Source organism: Notechis scutatus, chromosome 5 (assembly GCF_049901735.1).
Source record: "Notechis scutatus isolate UNSWTSFEM ecotype Mainland chromosome 5, rNotScu1.2, whole genome shotgun sequence".
Classification (NCBI taxonomy): domain Eukaryota; kingdom Metazoa; phylum Chordata; class Lepidosauria; order Squamata; family Elapidae; genus Notechis; species Notechis scutatus.
Window position 1 is genome coordinate 38,557,692 of NC_142013.1, and position 21,877 is coordinate 38,579,568.

General features: G+C 34.7%; 1 protein-coding gene across 3 annotated transcripts in view; it reads left to right on the top strand.

Moving 5' to 3' along the window:
- Positions 1-21,877, top strand: part of CRYBG3 (crystallin beta-gamma domain containing 3) — a 73,341-nt gene that overhangs the window by 49,382 nt on the left and 2,082 nt on the right. Inside the window, exons 13-22 of one of the 3 annotated variants that reach the window (XR_015749802.1) lie at positions 1,379-1,521; positions 3,231-3,357; positions 4,053-4,085; positions 5,341-5,450; positions 8,614-8,740; positions 12,361-12,500; positions 13,422-13,671; positions 16,120-16,243; positions 17,900-18,058; positions 19,240-19,399. Coding sequence is in view for 1 of the 3 variants with exons in the window: in XM_026664025.2 (XP_026519810.2) it covers positions 1,379-1,521; positions 3,231-3,357; positions 4,053-4,085; positions 5,341-5,450; positions 8,614-8,740; positions 12,361-12,500; positions 16,120-16,243; positions 17,900-18,058; positions 19,240-19,399 (1,123 nt within the window). In the remaining 2 variants the exon portion in view is untranslated. Of the gene's footprint in view, positions 1-1,378; positions 1,522-3,230; positions 3,358-4,052; positions 4,086-5,340; positions 5,451-8,613; positions 8,890-12,360; positions 12,501-13,421; positions 13,672-16,119; positions 16,244-17,899; positions 18,059-19,239; positions 19,400-21,877 lie in introns of all 3 variants that reach the window. The other 2 variants (XR_015749803.1, XM_026664025.2) reach the window with 2 other exon arrangements.

Sequence of the window (21,877 nt, forward strand, 5' to 3'; positions counted from 1 at the left end):
AGCCTTGGGAGGCCAAAAATGGGCCTTCCGGAAATACCAGAAGTGCCCGTTTTCAGCCTCCTGAGGGCCTCTGGAGCCCGGGGAAGGCCATTTTCACCCTCCCAGAGGCTTGAGGGAAGCCTCTGCAGCCTTTGGAGGCCAAAAAACAGTCCCATTTCAGCACTTCTGGTATTTTCTCTGGCAGAGGGCTAGCAAAACAAACTAAAAACAAAACAAAAGGAGAAATGTTTCTCCTTTTGCATTTGGGCATGCAAAAAGGAAGGAGAAAGAGGAAAGACAAAGAAACAGAAGGAAAGATTGGAACAGAGCAAGGAAGGAAAAATAAGGAAAGGGGGAAGGAAGAAGGAACAGGGAAGAAAAAGGAAGGAAAGGGAAGGAAGGAAAGAAGGTTATGAGAGTGAGGGAGAGTCTGAGGGAAGTCCTGCCTGAGCACTTGGCCACCACAGGTGCCCCCAAAATGAGTGACATTGAGCTGGCCACGCCCACCCTGACCACGCCCCAGTGGAGGTCAAACACAACCCTGATGTGGCCCTCAATGAAATCGAGTTTGACATCCGTTTTAGATCATATTTATTGCATATTGAAAATTCAAATGGGTTTACAAACCTTGAAGCACCACTGTATTTAAACGTTTTAAGAAGAGGAAAGTGGAGAGCAATTACAGACTATTTTATTTAAATTCTATGACAAAAGAAAGCAAGTTAAAATGTAATACATGTAAAAAAGGAGCACTATTAAATTTTCACCATTCAGCTATAAATGTAGTCATTTGTTTATTATAACGTTTTCTAGATAGACAAATTTATATTAGCTTTGGATGATTCTAGACGTTGTAATAATGAATTGAATTATATGCATACTGAATTTGATGTATGCCAGTATCTTGGCCAGAACAAATCAAATAATTTGAGGAAAATAGCTCTATATTTATTAGCTGAAGAATTTTGTGAATGCACAATATCACCCATGATCTGCTGGGTTATCCTTTCAGAAATACTTACTTCCTAAACAAATAAAAAGAATGGCTATGGTTGGGGGTGGACAGTGGGAGCAGGAGTGTCTTCCAACGTCCTACCAGCTCCCTACTGTTTTTGCTTGTGGAAAACTGAAGGGAAGTATTGGAAAACAGTCATGTGACTGCAGTTGACCACAGCAACAGCCACAAACTTGTGAAAACAACTGGCCTGAGATCTTGAAATTTTGTTTCCCCAGAAGTGATGGGTGCTGGATTTTGTAGCATTCTTTAAATTAGCAGATGTGAAGTAACTTGATTCAAAATTGTTGCACTATTAAGCACTGTTTGGGCTAGTTGAATGTTACAAACGAAAGGATGGTTTTAGTAGTAACAGATGTTCCTAATTTAATTTTTAAATTCCAGAATTTTATGGAATCTGAAGTAACACTTTTCAAAACTGATGAGGAAAATGGAAAAGTATTGGATATTATAAATCAAGGAATTCCTGATTTGGAATGGGCAGGGTTTGGCCTCGTGACAAGATCAATTAATGTGAAAAGTGGAGTGTAAGTTGAATTTCAAATGTTTGTGCAGCTTGAATTGCCTGATTTTTCCTATTTTATAATTTCAGTCTTAACTCCATAAATAAATTAAATAAAAAGGTATAAGTAATTAAAAGTACAGTTTGCCCTTGGGTTGAGTTTGACTTTTAGCGACCATATAGATATAACTATGCAGTGGTTTGCTACGATCTTCTGCAGGAATATTTTTCAACTCCCCATTCTAACTTTCAGCTTCCTATTCTAATCTAAATTTATTACTTAGGATGGGGGTGAAGGATGCCTCCCATATAGGTACTGCACTGGTCCATCCCTGCTTAACTTAAACAACACTGACTTGGCTTAGCTATGATCACAGAACAATCAAGTAATAAAAACAGATAGCATATATAGATTCACATAGCATATATAGATTCTAATAATAAAGATGAACTTGAGTACTTGAGATGAACTTGAGTTATAAGTTTAGTCTTAAGCATATAAAGAACAGAATATTTTTTCTCTTTTTATCAAGAGTAACAGCTTATATTTAGTAAAACATTTAGCTACACTATAAAGTATTATATTCTTCATAAATGACATTAAAATGTTTGTCAAACAATTAATCCATTATTTTGAAAAGTAACACTTGGAAGCTAAGAATTCAGTATTGTGGTTTGATACGAGTTCTTGGTTCTGTTTTAACTTTTTATGCTTATAACTATTGAATCTGGAAATACTTTATATCTCATAGAAACATTATGTACGGTATATGTTATATTTCAATAATTACTTCTCAAATGTAACTTGGCTTTTGATAATTACCGTATTTACCGGACTATTAGCCACGACTTTTTTCCCACGCTTTGAACCCTGCGGCTTGTACAACAATGCGGCTTATCTATAGATTTTTCTTCGCTAACTGCCATCAGGGGACGCAAAAATGTGACAGATGCAAGAGGTCAATGCAAAGAAGAGGATGCTACCGGTAGTTTTTGGCGCACTCAATACAAGCAGCACGACACACACGAAGGCAAAATATTTTTCACACCCTCATCATGGAAAGTACATGAAGAAAAGCATATGATGCAGCTTTTAAGTTGAAAGCAATTGATCTGTCTATCCAGGAAGGAAATAGAGCTGCTGCACGTAAGCTTGGCGTTAATGAATCAATGGTGAGACGTTGGAGACATCTGTCTGCATGCGAAGAGCATTCTTCTCTTTCTGTGTAAATATCTCATTTCACAACGTATATATCTGCGGCTTATAGTCTGGTGCAGCTAATATATGTAAAAATATTTTTTTCTTTTAAAATTTAGTGGGTGCGGCTTATATTCCGATGCTCTCTATAGTCCGGTAAATACGGTACACAGACATGTTATATACAGTATTGTTTTCTTGGCAACACTAAACTAAGCAATTGATTTGTTTTTGCCATTTCTGGGTTGTATTTTTAAACTTTCCAGCCTAAAACCCTGGGATTCACATTACATTATGCCTATAGAGCCAGAATTGGGATGGATCAGCCATCCCTTTTTCAAGATGAAATAAGGGCATACCAAGAAATGTTTAGAGGCAACCTGGTCAAAATTTTAACAAGGAGTTGCATATAATACCTTTTTAAAAAAAACATAGAAGTTGAACAGATGAAAAATTCAGGGTTCTTTTACAGTGTTTTACGGATTATTAATATATATTTGACTTATCTTAAAATGTCTGTTGTATGTTATATCTAGGTGGGTTGCTTATCAACAGAAGTATTTCTGTGGAGAACAATATATATTGGAGAAAGGAAAATATAAATGTTTTTTGGACTGGGGTGGCACTAGTGAAACAATTATGTCAATTCGCCCCATTAAATTGGTAAGCTATCACAATTTCTGGAAAAAGATGTGCAATAAACTGGAAATTATTTTTAATAATATTTATAAATAAAATAAATATTTTATAATAATCAATGCCTTAAGAGTTAAGACAATCCTATACAAACTCTTCATATCATGCATGAAATTATGGTTTCCTATTCTTTTAAATATATTTACAACGTATTCCTATAAATCTGTTAGGATTTTTATGATTGCTTCTTAGCATCATCAAAATAAAGAAATACACGGAATTAATTAGCTACTATGAAAACATTTCAGAGAAGAAGAAAAAGCAATTTTGTGAAAAATTTAATACAAAAAGCGTTATTTGAAATAGAACGCAACAAATAAAATTATAACCAAGGATATACAGTATATACATGAACCTATATTTTATTAAAAGAAAGCCATTTGAATAGGAAATTGAAATACAGTTGGTTAAGTCAACTTATAAAAGACATATTCAATTTGTCATCCTAGCTACAATAACTATATTTCAAGGAGCTTTCAGGTCATTTTTTAAATCTATGGATCAACTTCAGTTATTCCTCAGCACTTAGAGAACTTTCACAAGCTTAGTTCACCAGGAAAACCTTCAGACTATATCTTCTTGAATTATTTTCTCTATGTGTTTTGGATTTTTCTTTAATAACATACTTTTGTGTATATGATATATATATGTTCTTTTTATAGGAACCATTGGGAGATCATCAACCTATACACTGGGTAAGTTCTTGAAATAAGGTGTTGTTCATTGTGGTCAACCTGTGACTATAAGCCACAGCAGAATAAGAATGTGTTGAAGGTAAGGACGAGAATAGAGTCAAGTAAGGAATTGCTTATATGCTCACAGCAGAGGCTGAAAGACTTCTTTATACTTTGGTATAAGAGCAAGAAAATGAACCTCAAACTGCTTCTATTAATTTAGTTTGCTTCTTTGATTAAATGTTGTATTTTGAATGTTATTTTCAACGTTTTTGGTTTGAACTGCTGAGAAGAATGGAGTAAATTCCATTGCATTCCATTGCAAGCCACAATGTAACAGCAAGAAGCTCAGGATAATGAATAACAGTGCTGGTGGGAACAAACATGCAAGGCATCAGAAAGAGAAACAAGAACCTATTAGGAGCTAAGAAGTCAGTTGCATGTGTCAGCTATCACAAACATACTGTTTTCTTCAAAAGGCAATTGGACTGGTTTTTTTCCTTGAGGAAAAAAACTAAAACTACTAAATTTGTGAGAGGATGAGATAGTTGAAAAATATTTGTTTCTTTGATGTTCTTGCCACTGTGGATGAAAGATGAGAATTTTCATCTGTGAAATACCTAGAAGTGCTGTATTCCCAACTTTATTAGAACTTGACTTGAACATGTCTACTATTTTTTAATTATAGCAGTTACTGTTTCATCAGAATGACAAAAGCAGCATTGTAGCATTCTGCTACAAACCATACCTCAGTTGCCTGTGTGTGCAAACTTTACACCAGATCATTTTGCACCCCCTCCCCTGCCACCCATGCCCTCCTGTGTGGTTACTACTACATTTACTGAATGATTTCGTATTTTCTAACAGTAATGAAAGTCTTGCACATTCTGTCAGTTTTTAGGCTAGATCTATATGTTGCTGACAAATAACTTCCTGGAAAGCAATAATATGTTCTGAGTCATATGTGGAATACCTTAACCTTAGTTAGCAATAATACACTAACAATTTCTGCATCTTACTAATTAATAGTAATAAGCAGGTTATTATGTCAATGTGTGTGTTTGTAACAATCCTTTTGGCAGAATCATATATAAACAATTTATTATTTATTAGCCATATTTCTATCCTGTCACATTCCAGAAACTCAGCAGCTTACATAAATATGTTTTATATTTCAGTTGATTGGGTAGTGCCTGACAAAAGCTCTTCCATTACATAGTTCATTTTCTGATTCTTACACATTAATTTTTTATTACAGTATTTTGCTTCTTTACAGATCAAAGCTTTTGATAATATACACTTCCAGGGATCATGTATTGATTTTACAACAGAAGCTGCTGATTTTACATCATTCATACCACGCTCATTTAAAGTTTTACGGGGATGGTGAGCTGATTTATGCATACTTTTTAAAGCATTTTGGAAAACGATTTCAATCTATTTCTGTGATTTAGTTCTTATACATTTTTAAACTGTTTTGAAGTATTTCTCTCCTAAAAGAGAAAGAAATTGTTAAGTGTCTTATACTTGTTGTTCTTGCATGCAATCAAATTTGTACCATAGTTAAGCAGATTGTGTAGTGGTCTTATATAGGACTACAAACCCTGAGTCTTATACATCATAATGAGGCCTGATGTAGCACATAATGTGGTCAGATAAATTGTTAGGCATAACAGAATTAGTATTGTCACCATTAGTGCCTTCCATCCAAACCTTGGGTTATATGGTTGATTATGTGCTAAAAATATGTCAGGATATTCTTCACTATTGGAATTGAGTCCATCCATCTTGCTGCTTCTTTCTTTCATTTTTCCCAATATTATGGACTTATAAAGAAAGATGGGTTTTTACATAAGATCTCCGAAATTAAGCCTGATCACTTGTGCCTTTTGTTTTCTTGGCTATCCATATAGTGTTCTCAGGAATCTTTTCAACACAAACATACAAAAATATCAGTACTCTTTCTGTCTTGTTTCTTCAAAGTCCAATTTTCACTTTTATAGAATCAGAAGAGGAATCATTACTGAGACAATTCTGATCTCAGTAGGGATACATAGCATTTGAATATCTTTTCTAACGATTTAATTGCTCCCCTACCAAGTGCTAGTCTGTAAAATATTTATTGATTTCTGGTTCCTTTATTGTTGATAACTGGTCTTAAAAAGCAGAAGCTATTTTGATGTTTTTAATATTTTCATTGTCATTTCTAAGACTGTTAGTTGTATCTGTTGCCATTAGCTCCCTTTTCTTTACATTTAATCATTTTTTCATTGTGCTCCTTTATATACTAAACCATACAGATGATTTGCATTTTCAGAGTGGTATCATCAGTAAAGCTGATGTGTCTTCCTCCAATTTAAAAACACACTCATCTTCTTCCACTCCAGCTGCCTTCAGTACAGATTCAGCACATAGGTTGAATAAGTAAGGGGACTGATTGTGTATTGCCTTGCCGATGTGAAATCAGTCTTTCATCATACTCCATCCAGATTGTGGCTTCCTGTCCTGTTAGACGTTACACATGATGAGAGTGAGTGGCCACGTTGAGGGCCATCTAACTTGAGGAGCCCATAATGCAGCACCATATCCTCAACAATTTTATATTTTCTATCCATGAGGGTTTTATGGTAAAATACAAAACTTGTATAATATTGTCTTTTACACGTAATAAGAAAGAGTGCATTTTCCATTATCCCTAAAGTGATCCTCTGTCTCTAGCATCAAGGTTGACTCCGCTTTCTATTCTTCCGAGGTCGGTAAAATGAGGACCAAGGTTGTTGGGGGCAATATGCTGACTCTGTAAAGCACAGAGAAGCAGTATATAAGTCTAAGTGTTATTACTATTGCTATCTTCCTGTATTGCTGCTGCCGAGTATGGGTGACTTAACTAGGCAACTGGGGTAACTTTAATGCCTTAAAGTTGCTAGGAGTATATAGTCTTGGCACATACATCTAGCATTCTTCACTTATACATTCCAGGGATAACTCTCCCCCCCCCAGCTCCCCACCTTCCCAGCAACCAGCCAGTATAAGGTAGCATAGTAGGCCTTTTTATTTTTTATTTTTTTAACGTTTTTATTTCTTTTCATTCTTTACAACCCAATATACTTTTAAAAAGATATTGTGTAAAAAGTTATACAAGGATTTATTACATGGCCATCAGCACCATAATTTCCTGAAAACTGAATAGAACAGGGCCAGATTTGGTACCTGCAAGGAGAAGCTGGCAAACAGTCACGGTAAAAAAGAGGCCAGATAAGATCAAAGATTGCAGAGATAGATTCATAACAAATTCCTTAAACATCCCTATAGAAGGGCAGCTGGGCAGAATTTTGGAACAAGCTCCATTCTAAGCCGCCACCTTCCTGGTTACATGGCCTAAAATAAAGTGTATGCAGCCGGCCTTGTACCCCCAGTCTATACATATAGATAGATGCAAAATATTACCTTGTTAAATAAAATAATATTCAGATGCTTCTTTTTGCCATTTCTGGGAAGGGTTATAAGAATTTCCAAAAGTCATGCTTTGTTTAAAATGCAAGTTACTTGGTTCTAAGGAATTACCAACTATAGTGAGAATGGCACAAGCATGTATATATGTGCATTTAGACATTTCAGGGTAACTCATTATTTTTTCTGAAGTTATCTGTAATCATTGAACTGTGACCATCTGCCTAAAGGACTGAAATAAATGTTCTTTTGTTGTCAGCAAGAAATCTATGGAAACTTAAGAAATTGTGGCTAGCCAAGAGCTTTTCTAGTCTAGAGTACAACAGTTTCTATTACAGTCGGCAAGGCTCGCTGCAACTGCTTATATTTTTCACTTTCAAGAAATTAACTGCTATAGAAGAAAATTAATATGTTTTATAAAGAAGATCCTGCTAGATTAATCAGTTGAATTAATTTGTAAAATAGTTTGGTGAGAGTTACATGTTGGGCTCGAAAAAATTGGAATCTGAAATTTGAATTTTTAGACTGAAGATCATTATTGAATGATTTTAATTTAATAAATAATAGCAAACCCTTTGAAACTATTAGTAGTCTGCTAATTGAATTTGAATAACAGCAGTTAGAGGGAGTCCAGTTCACTGCTTTTTGCTAATTTAAAAGTTCAGATCTAAGGGCAGTCTGCCAATTGTTGTGTTTTCAAAGAGCCTATTTGAGATTCTTCAGATAACAATGCAACCCTTAGCAGTCCTTTTATTATCATTGAAATACATAACATTGAATTACAAGTTCTGGTCAGTACTATGGTAGAGATATGAAGATTAAAATAGTACTTTCACAAATGCTGCACAGAGATTTTTCTCTCTGTTCCATTTCCTGAATAGAATAATAGAAATAGGGAATTCTAGGAACAAGGCCATTTGAGAAGTTCATCAAGGGCATTTGGAAACGAATGCTAGCAATTACATATTTTTTGTTTCTACTCATCAATCCATCAACATTTAGTTGTAATTTGCAATAATAAATCTATATTTCTATGCTATGCTATTTTATTTGGTAGAACCCAATACAACTTCATGTCGATTTTTTTTTTATCTTTCAGTTGGTTGCTTTATTATCAGGGAAAAACTGCTGTTGAACAGTGTGTGCTAGAAGAAGATCTCTACCCTGACCTTGCTTCCTGTGGGTGTTCAGCAACTAAAGTCAAGTCCCTTAAGCCTGTTGACCATGTAAGAACTTACCAGCTAGCCATATTCAGAAAAGCCTTATAACAGTCCAAAATGTAGTACCCTCAAAAGAATATAACCAAGCAATTGTGGTTCTGATTTATATTTTTTTATCTTACATGAGTTGAAGCATACATCTCTAACAGATACTGGTAAGAAGCCAAATTTATCCATATAAATAAACTTTTTATTAAATGAAAGCAATCCAGTAAAGGATTTACACAACTTGACAGAGATCTTACACTGAAATACTATCCATATAGTGTCACATGGTTGTCGTAAAATTATAAAGGAACTACCTGACTTATATTCCTTACATGAAAAGTTATTTACTGTGTAAGAAATGATAACCATTGGAACAATAGGGACAGATAAATTTGGGAGGATTTCCTGTTCTAAAGTGAAGTTAACTAGTAATCAAGAATCATTTAAAATGTTATGAACCATTTAGCTCAATAAATTTAATTCACTTAAATTATGCAGCCATTGAAGTTGCCTCAGCTTCATGCCCATTCAAGAAGAAAGGAATAATATGGATATTAGCCCTTCAAGGTAGATCAGACTAGGAATCCAATGTCATGTAGGTCAGTACTATTTTTATTGTGAAGCTTAAGAGTCTTGCAAATCTAAATCTGCTTTTTAACTTCCTGTCTCTATTTTTGTGAGAATGAGGCATGGTCTTGTCTGAGATATTTACTCGTGTTACTTTCTTACCCCACTTCAGTCATTACTACTTCAAAAATCTAGATTGCACAGAGACAGAAATTTTTGGGGGGGGGGTTTGTCTGATGTTTACGTAGCAGATCTGCAAAATCTGTTACATAAATAGGAAGTAGCAGTCCAGAGAAATAATTCTAGAACGGGGGTGTCAAACTCAAGGCCCACAGGCCAAATTCGGCCCGCAGAGTGCTTAGATCTGGCCTGCAGGGCTGCCCTGGAAACAGTGAAGCACTGGCCTGCGGTGCCTCTGCCAGCGAAAACGGAGCTTGGGAGGGCCACAGGTGGCCATCCCAAGCTCTGTTTTTGCTGGCAGAGGGTTGCAGGGTGCTGCCCCACCCGAAACAGAGCTCAGGAGCCCATTTTTGCTAGCAGAGCGCTCAGGCCACCATAGGCAAGTGATGTTGAGCTGGCCATGCCCACCCCATCCCAAGGTCAAACCAGTGGTGCTATTCCACCGGTTTGGCCTGGTTCTGGTGTGCCAGTAGCACCAAAGATCGGCTGAGACCGAACCGGTTCTCTCTGATGAGCTGCTGTTGGACCCACCCGTTCCTCCGCCCAGGCTCCCATACTGACCTTTATTCCCTGCTTTTGAAGCGCAGCTGCTTTGCGTGGCACAGCAAATTGCTGCGCGGCAGCTGTTGAAGCTACAGGGATTGCAGGGGGTGAGTAGGAAAGTCTCTGCACATGCGCAAAGTGGTAAACATCTTTGAAAACCACCACTGGGTCAAACACAACCCTGATGCAGCCCTCAATAAAAGTGAGTTTGACACCCTTGTTCTAGAAGATAAAAACAAGTTATTTCCTATGACTTTCTGATAGATTGTTTGAAAATCTCTAGCATTTGTTTGTAACAATAGGAACAACTATAGTTGCATCACATTACAAAATTAATGTTATGTTCAACATTCAGTGGTAACTTATACATTACAAAATGGTTAAGACATTATAAACTTAGTCATGGTAATAGACAATATGTAATAACCAAGTAAAACAACAACATTCTTTCAGAATAAGGGATAGCTGAAATGTTGCTGAACAGGACACACATGCTAACTTTTCTGCTGGATTAGCAGATAATTAAATTTGTGCTTAATTGCTTCAACAAAAAACCATGAAAATGGTTTCCTCAGTTTTCATTATTCAACATTAATATTGCAATGTATTTTAAAATATTTTGAAATAAGTTTTTTAAAATAATTTAATAATTTTCACAAATTAAGTTAATTCACCTTATCTCATCACGTGTATACAGCAGGCATCTATTTTAGATAAAAGAGGATAATAATCATCACTTTGAAAAAATAGGTTTTTTACAGGTTGTCCTCATTTGGTGACTGCAATTGGGATTCATCGCTTGGTCCTTAAGCAGAGCAGTTGCTGAACGAAATCACAATTGTGCTTATGATCTTACTTCAGCTTTTCTTTGCTTTACAGAACTGTAAAGGTTGCAAAGTTACTTTTTATCATAACTACCAACAGTTGTTGTACATTAAAGTTGTCAAACAAAACTACCTGAATGAGCACAGTAGTTTCTGTTTGTTTGTTTTTAAGAAAGCTTTTTTTTCTGGGCCTTCTATTTATTTTGCTTTTTTAATTGGCTTAAATTCATATTACAAGGTATCTTCTTCTTGGAAATGTATTAAAACATCTAAAAATTGCAGAGATTGGCAGAGGGTTAAGGGAGATTGTAACAGAAAATAAAGTGCCCTAGGTAAAGGATGCATTTTTCAATATTATACTTCCAAAACAGCTAGTCTATCGGAATGGTGTTCTTCTTGGTTGTTGTTTTCCTCAGTGGGAAGGAGGTAATATTAGATGTTAAACACTCAGGGCAATAATGCAAAACATTTCTTTTACTTTTGTGCATAATTATACCAAGTTTGGATCTATGTAAATATTAAATATTAACCTTATTTGTTTAAGGAGTTCACAAATTAGTTCTTTTGCCTGTGTCTTTATCAAAAATTTAAAAGGTAAACAAAATATATTTCAGTCAACTGTATACTTAATTGCTTAATAATAAAGTTCATTTGTAAACAACAAAATTTATTCAATCAAGTTATTTTAATATGGATGACTATCAGTTGACCTATTACAAGGAATTCTCATTACAATTATTTCTGTAATTACAGCCAACTTTTATTTAGTTTAGCTTACATCTGTATCTATTATTGGTGTGAAGAAGTTTTGGCTCCATATATACTTCCCACAACTCTCTGCCATCATAGCTGATTTTAAAGAGTTGCATTTCAACATTTGAGTTTTATATACTCTCTACCTTTAAATCTATTGGATCTGAGATAATTTTGCTTGTGAGATTGTTTTTAATCCAATTTTCCTGTCTTAAACAATATAACTAATTAGGACTAGTATGCACTGAATGACTTCAGAGGATTAGAGTTACTTGAATGAATTAAAGACATATAAATTGATAGACAAGTAATCATGGAGAAAAATTGAAAATTAAGCTAATATATCCATATTATACATGCTTGCCTAAAATATAGATCACATCACACCTTGGTCCCATTTTTTATTATTTAAAAAATGCTATACAGATAGATGTATGAAAGTCCATTTTATAAGATTTCAAGATCAGCAACTATAATCACTGTTTATCTGTTTATCTTTATCTATCACTTACAATAAATTGCCTGGAACTAGTTGATTAGAGAACTCAACAAATAACATTAAATAGATGGATAGATTAGTACTGAATCTACTTTACCGTGGATTTATGCTAATTTTGGTTTATTCTTTAAAATTTGCAGAATATAATGAAGCCAAAGTTATTTTCTAAATAAGCGTTTCCAAACCAAGTAAAAGCTTCTTCACATATGAGGAGCTAAAGAAAATCTAAATGTAACTAATTAACACGATATTCATCTTTTCCTTTCTTCCAGGTTTTTGCTGAGCCATTGATCAGCCTTTTTGCACTGGAGAATTGTGAAGGCAAAGAGCTGCACTTGCAAGAAGCTACGAGTTCAGTTCTGAATAAAGAATTTCACTTTCTTACTCAGTCGATATGGGTAAAAAGTGGCATGTAAGTATGACAACGATAGGATAAATTAATGTACTGAGAATTTTATTTCTTTACTCAGTATGGAGAAATCACATACTCATATCACGTAGGTGAACATACTTAGTTTTTATTTTAAAACATTTATATAGCTTTCCATCTTATATCGAATTCTAGGTGGCTCTCAGCCAACAATTACAATAAATTAATAAAACAACATAATACATACATCCATTAAAACTATATACATTAAAAGCCTGGCACTAAAGTTAAGCTTCTACATGCAGTCCCATTGAATCCTCTCATCCACCTCACTCTATCCCAGCAGTTAGAGGGAAAAAAGGGTCTTAAGTGCTTTTTTGAAGGCTAGGAGGATAGAGGCCTGCTGGACTTCAAGGCGAAGGGTGTTCTCCAGGGCAGGAGCTGCCATGAAAAAGGCAATTTCCTAAATCCCATAAAATGGCAATGTTTAAGGGAAGGGACTAGAAGCATGCTTACCCTATTTGATATGGTAGGATTGATAGATAGGTAGAGGTGATCCTGTAAATAACTTGGCCCTAGAGCCATATAGTGCTTCAAAGTTAATAATTAACATCTATTTATCCAAGCATGGAACAAATTGTATATCACTTCCTTCAAATACTTTCTTCTTCTTCTTCTTCTTCTTCTTCTTCTTCTTCTTCTTCTTCTTCTTCTTCTTCTTCTTCTTCTTCTTCTTCTTCTTCTTCTTCTTCTTCTTCTTCTTCTTCTTCTTCTTCTTCTTCTTCTTCTTCTTCTTCTTCTTCTTCTCCTCTTCTCCTCCTCCTCCTCCTCCTCCTTTTAAATGTGCTAAACTGTTTTTTTATCATAAGGATAGGGAAAATGATCATTTTTATCTTAAACAAGCCTCCTCCTCCTCCTCTTCTTCTTCTTCTTCTTCCTCTTCCCCCCTTCTCCTCCTCCTAGTGCAGGGTCCACTTTTTTCATATCAATCAAGAAACTAAAACATGAAAGAACTATGATCTTCATAGTCTTCCAGAAACTAACAGGATGGAGCCCTATACACTCAGGGATACCACAGTATGGAAGTATTTACCGAGAAGGATCACTTCTAAGTCCCATTCACTTCACCTTGTTGGATGAGGACCCTTAACATCCTCTTTCAGAAAAAATGCAAAAGACAGGCAGAAACGTAGTAGCAGACATGGCCCAGAAGGTATAAATGGGGTAAAATAGGATTTTATAAGCTAACAAGTCATTTTGTCCTGGATCTAGAAATCTATTAATAACCAACATAATAGCTGTTATAATGCTATTCATGCCAGTTAGGAGCTGTGCTGTTGAATCTTGGACCAATTGCAATTTCCATGTCTTCTTAAAAGACTTGCACGTGTGTGTTTTGGAGGTCACATAGAATCTGCAGGAAAAAATGTTAGGATAATGATGACTTCTAAGATATGGGGTGATTATTTAGACTCCCAAGAATCTTCCTATTCATCTTTACCTGTTGCAAAGAACATTTTTCTCTTTAAAGCCAGTATTTGCTGAATTTAGCAAATCTTTTCCTTAGGAAAAGAGGTCTACCTTTTATTTTTAAAAACCTTATTAGCCTTCTAAATATTAGGATTAGGCATGCAAAGACAGAATTTAAAGTATTACTTTAATAGCTATGCAAAATTCCTAATTAAATAATGCTCTTTTGAGACAGTTTGACAATTCCAGGAAGTAGTTCTCCAAGCTAGAAGCAGTTGATGTGTCATGGACATGGTCCATCCCATCTCCTCGCCCTCTCCCCCTCCCTCCCGGCCAGCCCACGGAGGACAACTACAATGCTGATCCAGCCCTCCAAGAAATCCAGTTTGACACCCCTGATGTAAACCATTTTGAACTCAAAAAATTATTTCATCGTCACAATTTAAGCTGAAGTACATTTTTGTGCTGATCTTTTCATGGTATTTACACAAAATATATGACCCATAATTGCACCAGATTTTCATATTTGATATAAGTTCTATGTTTCTCTGTTGATCTAAGCAACAATAATAATGTTTCAAAATTAAATTATCCTATATTGCAAAATATCAATATCAGAACTGTTTGGTTCATATTAAAATAAAAATTTAGATATTATTTTTGGAATTGAAAGTTTAACACTGTTAAAATTTCTCTGGGTATTTATGTCATTAGGTAAGTTGAACTATGATTACTAATGAATGAAATTCATAAGAATAAACTATTTTCTCAATCAGAAATAATGTGTTATTTAAAGTCTTGATTACAATGATAAAGTTTCCAGTAGAAACAACTTCATATAATATTTACCAAAAAATGAATTGATATACAAGACATATATAAATGTAGATACAACAGTTTCGCAATAATATATTAAGAAATACTAAAAATGAAAAATAATGTTGTTTTGTTTTGCTAGCATCTTCCAAGCAAGGTGGAATTAGCAAAAATGTGTAGTTAAATTACATTTTTAAATAAAGCTTCTGACCTGAAAAGCATGAAGTATGCAATCTTATTTTAGGATATTTAAGAATGTGCAATACAGTAAAACTCAGATTTGCAACTGCTGCAGTATCTATGGTACAATACTTTTTAGCAGCTCAACTGGAAGCAGTAAAATAAATTATGAACTTATAAAACTTACAATTTATCATAATATTCTTATTGTGCCATAAATATTTTACAAATTAAATAATCAGTACAAAACAGTGTTAGTCTGCCTTTATACTATAATATGACCATATACAGTATTTTAACTCACAGAAGAGGTTGTACAACACTATACAGATATGCTGATTCTAAGTGTGTGGTCTCATACTGCTATAAACAAGCACTTTGCTTAAAAATATTTAAAAGTATTACGTGAATTATTGATATGCCTTTTGTAACATGAGGCTTCTTATTTAACTAACCATGACCATTGAATACATTTAAGAAATCTAGAGTCTAGAATTTTCTAAATGATTTTCTTTAGATTTAAATATGAAAGAAAAGTTCCAGTATTAAATGGTATCTTTGGTACTACATTTTCATCTCAATAAGCTTTCCCAAGTAGGGAAGCTTGTAAAAACAGCTGTAGTAAAATAATCAAACAACTGCAGATAGCCCTCAACTTACAACCACAATTGAGCCCAAAATTTATGTTGCTACCAAGACATTTGTTAAGTGAATTTTACCCCATTTTATGATCTTTCTTGCCACAGTTAAGTTTTTGTCCCACTTTTGTATTATTTTAAATACATATTTAGACCTTCCTTGACACAGTTAACACAGTTGTTAAGTGAATCTGGCTTCACTTTGGCTTTGCTTGTCAGAAGGTCACAGAAAGTGACCCCAGAACACAGCAACACTCATAAATATGAACCTGCTGCCAAGTGTTTGAATTTTGATTATGTGACTGAGGATACCGCAAGTCATAAGTGTAAAAAAGTTATAAATCACTTTTTTCAATGCCATTGTAACATTGAATGGTCACTAAATGAATGATTGTAAGTCGAAGACTATCTGTAATAAGAAAAATAAAACTTTACATTCTGTATGAATCATTGCCATAGTAAAATATGAACAAAAGCTAGAATGTTTAAATTGTTTTGGGTTTTCTGTTTCTGGAACTCTGCTTATTGTAATGAACGTATGTTCCATTTTGAAACAGATGGATTGCTTATGAAGGCTGCAATTTCTTGGGAAAACAGTTTCTTCTTGAATCAAGCAAGATTTCAAACTGGACACAGTTTAGTGGATGGAAAACAATTGGCTCTCTTCGTCCCATAAAGCAGGTACTAGAGTAAAAGTAATTTTTTCCCCTAAACCCAAAGTGGAAATTTGAAGTTTTTAGATGAGAACCACTGAAAATTGGTATATGAGTTCTTGCCATTTTAAGGCTAGAAATACACAAATCTATCTACAAAGCTAACAATATCACAATAAGCTACACTTAGAAGCATGAAATAAAATAAAAAATGTTTCAGTATTGTTCTTCCCCAGTATTGTTTAGGAATAATACTGTGATTAAATACAGACTATATTAAAGTAGAGATTGATGTATAACTAGTTTGGTATCTACTTCACAAATATTGTAGTAGGAAACCATAATTCCAGGTTTTAGTCAGCAAAACAGTGTGACTCCAAATTCTTCTTTCCACAGATTTTTCCTACATCCACTTTTTTTCAGACCAAGCAAGTATTGACATGTTGGTTGTGACAGGAATTGACCAACTGGCTTGTCACTCAAATCTGACATTGTGAGCTAAGAGAATGTGACTGACCCAGTCACCCAGCCAGCTTTCTTGCCTTAGACAGGACTAGAACTCAGTATCCTGCTTTCTAACCAGATACTTTAACCACTATGCCAAATTACTTATCTAGTTTAATCCCAAATATCACTCTTTATACTCAGTTTGGTACTTCTTGTTTTAGAAAATTCTGAATAACTATCAGAATGAATTGAAACAATTGCTAACAATTATGGAGCCTACCCATTGCTCAAAATGCCATTGGTACTGGTACTAATCCAAGACCTGAACTTTTCTTGGTAGGGATAATAAGAGGAGATTACAGCAAAAAAGATAATATATTATTTTGCATATAACTACTGCATCCAGAATCGTATACGTACAAATCTGGAAACAGTATAACCTCCGAAGGGATAGTGATAAAAAAGATCTTAGGGCAGAGATGGACAGGTTTACACTAGAATTAAAAGATTGAGGTGAATCTGAATACTATCTGGTCTGGGACGCTTGGTACAGTTGGTTAGATAATAAAAGTAAAGATTAGTAATGTAATTACTATGTATATACAAGTATCTGCGATGCTGTAGTGTTGTAAAGAGTGTATATATGTTTTAAACTGTTGAAAAATGTTCAATAAAAATATTTTTAAAAATACTGGTACTAATCCAATGCTTTACCCATTGCATCCCATCATTTCATATATATGAAATATAAATATGAATCTAAAAATGGTCTTCAACTTGAGACCACAACTGGGAACAGAGAATTTGTCATTAGGCAACATGGTCATTTAAGATACCACACTTATTTTTATGATCCTATTTGCCACAGTCATTAAATGAAAAATCAAATGCTTAGAATTCGCTACCTTCTCTGCCAGATTCTCCATTGACTTTGCTTGTCGGAGGCCGCTGGGAAGGTGTTGTGATCAATGCTGATCACTTGACTGCAGGAAGCTGCAACTATTGTAAATATGAACTGGTTGCTAACCAATCAAATTGCAATCCTATGACTACAGTGGAGGTGTGACAGTTGTAACTTTGAGGACTGGTCATAAATAATTTTTTTCAGCACTGTCATAACTTCAAACTAATTAAACCATTGTAAGTCAAAGACTGTACTATTAGAGAAAATGTTCTATCTATACAAGTTTTATCATATGGATTCATGTTTCTTCATGAATTATGCTTTTTATTTCAGCCAGCGATGTATTTCAGAATAAAGAACAGATCCGTAGGAAAGTACTTGACCGTTGCTGGCAGTTTAATGGATGGAAGAGCTACATCAGTATGTTTGTTCCCACAAAATGGCAAGAATACTCAGATCTGGCATTACAGTCGTGGACTCATTAAGTCCAAGGTAGTTTATTTATCAAATTTATATAGCCATTCATTTCAACTTCTAAACAGCAGACAAATTAAAATAAGAGCAGGGTAATTAATTGATTTTTAGCTCATCCTTATTTACTAGCTTATCTACTGCATGTTTTAAACCTGCACTTGCAGTCTGCTGTAACAACTGTAACTGCAAGTTTTTTAGAATAAAAATGGGCCCTATTTTAAAAGCAAATGAAAGAGATCTTTAGAGTTTATAATAGATTTCAGAGAATAGCAAACTATTTCATTTCTAAGAGTTTCAGAAATATTCTGAAGGTGGTCATCATTGCAATGGATATTTTTCTAGGTTAGAAAGTTCCCTAAATAGTTGGTATATTTTAAAATGAGAATTTGCTTATCTATAATTCCCTACCAGCATGTCAATCTGAAGTGAAGGCAGATTTGAAGCAATTTCAAAATTCTATTACATGTGTTTACTTTTTTTATATATTCCAGGAATGTTTTATTTGTTAGGTTTATATCCACCTAAACCCCACGGGAAAAATATACAACTCACTGTCCTCTAAATGTTTCTTCACAACTATTATGAGACAGGTTTTGCTCTGAGGTATTGACCCAATGGTGGACTTGAATCACATCTCACCACTCTTAGTGCAACACTTTCGTCTTTCTAAAAATCTATAATCAGTTATACTATGTACACAAATTCCACTGGTTTCAATGGTAAATTAGGCAAATTATTAGAAATTCAGAATGTGTTTACACTCTTAAACAAAAAAAAATACACTAGAAATTCTGTTATTTATGTACTAAATCAAATTTCTGCCTATCATTGTTGCTCCACTAATTAATGTTCTTTCAAAAACTGTTAGCAGTTTGTCTAAAATTATCGTTGCCATCATTCATGAAAATTATTGTTCTTGTAAATGGAGCATGAAGGGCGAATTATGTTTTTAAAAGTAAATATTTTAATTTCTGGCTTAATTTATACCTAACTCTTAATACAACTGGTCAAATTTAGACCACTGCCTAAATTTAGCCACTGCCTACCTATCCCCAACAATTCATTTTAGAGCTACCATTTCCTTAAGAGAAGGTTACATTTTATGGTATTATTTATTAGACATATGCCTGACAGAAGTGTATACATAATTAAGCCCTTTAAGGCAATAAGCAAATTCAATTTTTCTCCTACTTGTCTAGGTCAATGATGCTTGTCTTGATGTCATTGGAGGCAGGGGTATACCTGGGGCAAAAGTTGCACTGTGGGCAAAACATGGAAAACCAAGACAGAAATGGACACACAACAAGGATGGAACAATCACATCTTATCTCAGCAATCAGCTTGTTCTTGATATCAAAGGTAAGTAGCATCGATGGGATATAGAAAGTGCATACTCATTAAAATGTCAGGTTTTTGAGGTGTAAAAACCATCAAACCAAGATTACTTCAGAATTCTTTCCACTTTTAATATAACATATAAGCTGCACAATTCAGTTGAAAAACAAACTGAAATATTTTAAGTGAAAAATATAAATAAAAAACCAGAATAATGTGGCTGCATAAGTGTTCACACCCTTTTATAAGTAGGGATGTGGCTGTGTTCAGAATCACATTCAAACTAATATTAAATAGTTGTCAGTATACACCCGCCATCAATTTAAGTCTGATCAAGCCCATATAAAGTTCAGCTGTTCTAGCAGGATTTTTTTGTCATTTAGTCAGTTGCCTCTTACATCAAAATTTATGGTCTGCAAAGAACTTACAAAGCATCAGAAGGATCTCACTGCATATACCAAGGAACACAATGAAGACAGTCATCAGCAAGTGAAGAAAACATGGCATAACATAGACATTACCAAGACCTGGATGTCCTTACAAAATTGATTTAAAAAATCTGGTTGAGAGGCTGCCAAGAGGGTTAGAGCAATATTAAAAGGCTGCAGGAATGTATGGCAAATACTAGTTGTGTACTATATGTGACAACAATCTTCATATGTCTGGGCTGTGGAGTAGGATAGCAAGACAGAAGTCTTTTCTTGCAAGGAAAAACATCCAAGCCTACAGAAGTAATTTTAAAAAATATAGATTGTGCAGAAATGGACAGATTGACATTAAAGGTAAAAGATAAAGAAGATACAGAATATTTTTGAACATGGCATTTGTTTTACAAATGGTTGGATAATAGAGGTAGAAATTAGGAGTGGGAAAAGTATTATTATATAAGCAAAATGATCCAGAGAATGTGCTGTTCACTAAGCACTTATGTATGTAAGGTAAAAATGTATAAACAAACTTTTTTAAAAAAGGAAAAACATCCAAGCCCAGCTGCATTTTGCAAAACTTTTAAGTCTGACAAAAGCATGTAGAAAAATGTGTTATGATCTGAGACCATGGTTGAACTTTTTGACCATAATTCCAAAAAGTTAGTTAGGTATAAAAAGAGCACTGCACACTGCTAAAAGTTCACCATACCCACACTGAAGCATGGTGATGGCAGCATTATGTTTTGGGGCTGCTGTTCGTCAGCTGGAACTGGGGCTTTAGTCAAGATGGAATTATGAAGTTCCAAATATCAATCAATTTGGGCACAAAATTTTCAGGCATCCACTAAAATGCTGAAGATGAAGAGGAATTTCACCTTTCAACACAACGGCTCAAAGTATATCTCCAAATCAATAAAAGAACGGCTTCACCAGAAGAATATCAGTTTTGAAATGACCTGAATCCATTTGAAAATATGGTTGGATAACCTGAAGAGGGCTGTGCACAGGAGGTGCCGATCTGACAATTTTGCAGTGCTTTTGCAAGAAAGATTCCCAAGGCAAGATCTGTAATAGGCTCCTGCCCTAAAAGGCTTAATGTTCACAAAAAAATCAAAAGGTGTTTGAAACAGGTGTGCATCTTTATGCAACCATGTTATTTACTTTTTTGTTATTTTCCCCCTAAAAGATTTCAGATTGTTTTTCAATTGAATTCTATAGCTTATGTTATGTTAAAAGTGGAAAGAATTCTGAAGTGATTTATCTTGGTCTGATTTTTTTAGCATCTTAAAAACTTCTCATTTTAACAGGTGTGTATTGACTTTCTATATTCACTATACACATAATTGAAATTTTGGTGAGATTTACTTTGCAATTTGCCTAGTTTTTAAAACAGTTTTAGGTTAAGACTGAATATTCCAAAATAATTATATACTGCATAATTTGCATCTGCATTGGAATAGATGCTTGAATACTGACCCATTTACATAAGCAAATAAAATATTACTATTATTAGCTATCCAAATACAGTGGAATCTCCAGTCACGACTGTAATCCGTTCCAGGACTTCAGTCGCAACCTGATTTGGTCGTGACCAGAAGCAAGACTGACTGCACATGCGTGTACAAAAAAAACCAGTGCGGAGGGGGAAATCACCGCACCAGGGAAAATTGCTGCAGCTGTGTTTGATCGCCACCCAAGCGGGTGGGATTCAACCGGCATTACTACCAGTTCGGTAATTACGTTTTGTGCCACACAAAGCAGCTGAGGTTGAAAAAGCAGGGGGGCGGGTAGGTGGGCCAAACAGCAGAAGACACAGAACCGGTTCTGTGTTTGCTGCTTTTCAGAACTACCGGTTCTATAGAGCCAGGCAGAACCGGTAGCATACCACCCCTGCACCCAAGGATGTGTTTGCAGCCACATTTAGCAGATTTTTTGGTCGGCACCCGATTTAGTTGTGGTCAGAAGTGTTTGTGACCTGAGGTTCTACTGTACCATTATTTGGAATATATATTTGATTTTACACAATTGCATGCTTTATTTGTAAAGCTTTCCTTTTTGGAAAAACAATTAGAGT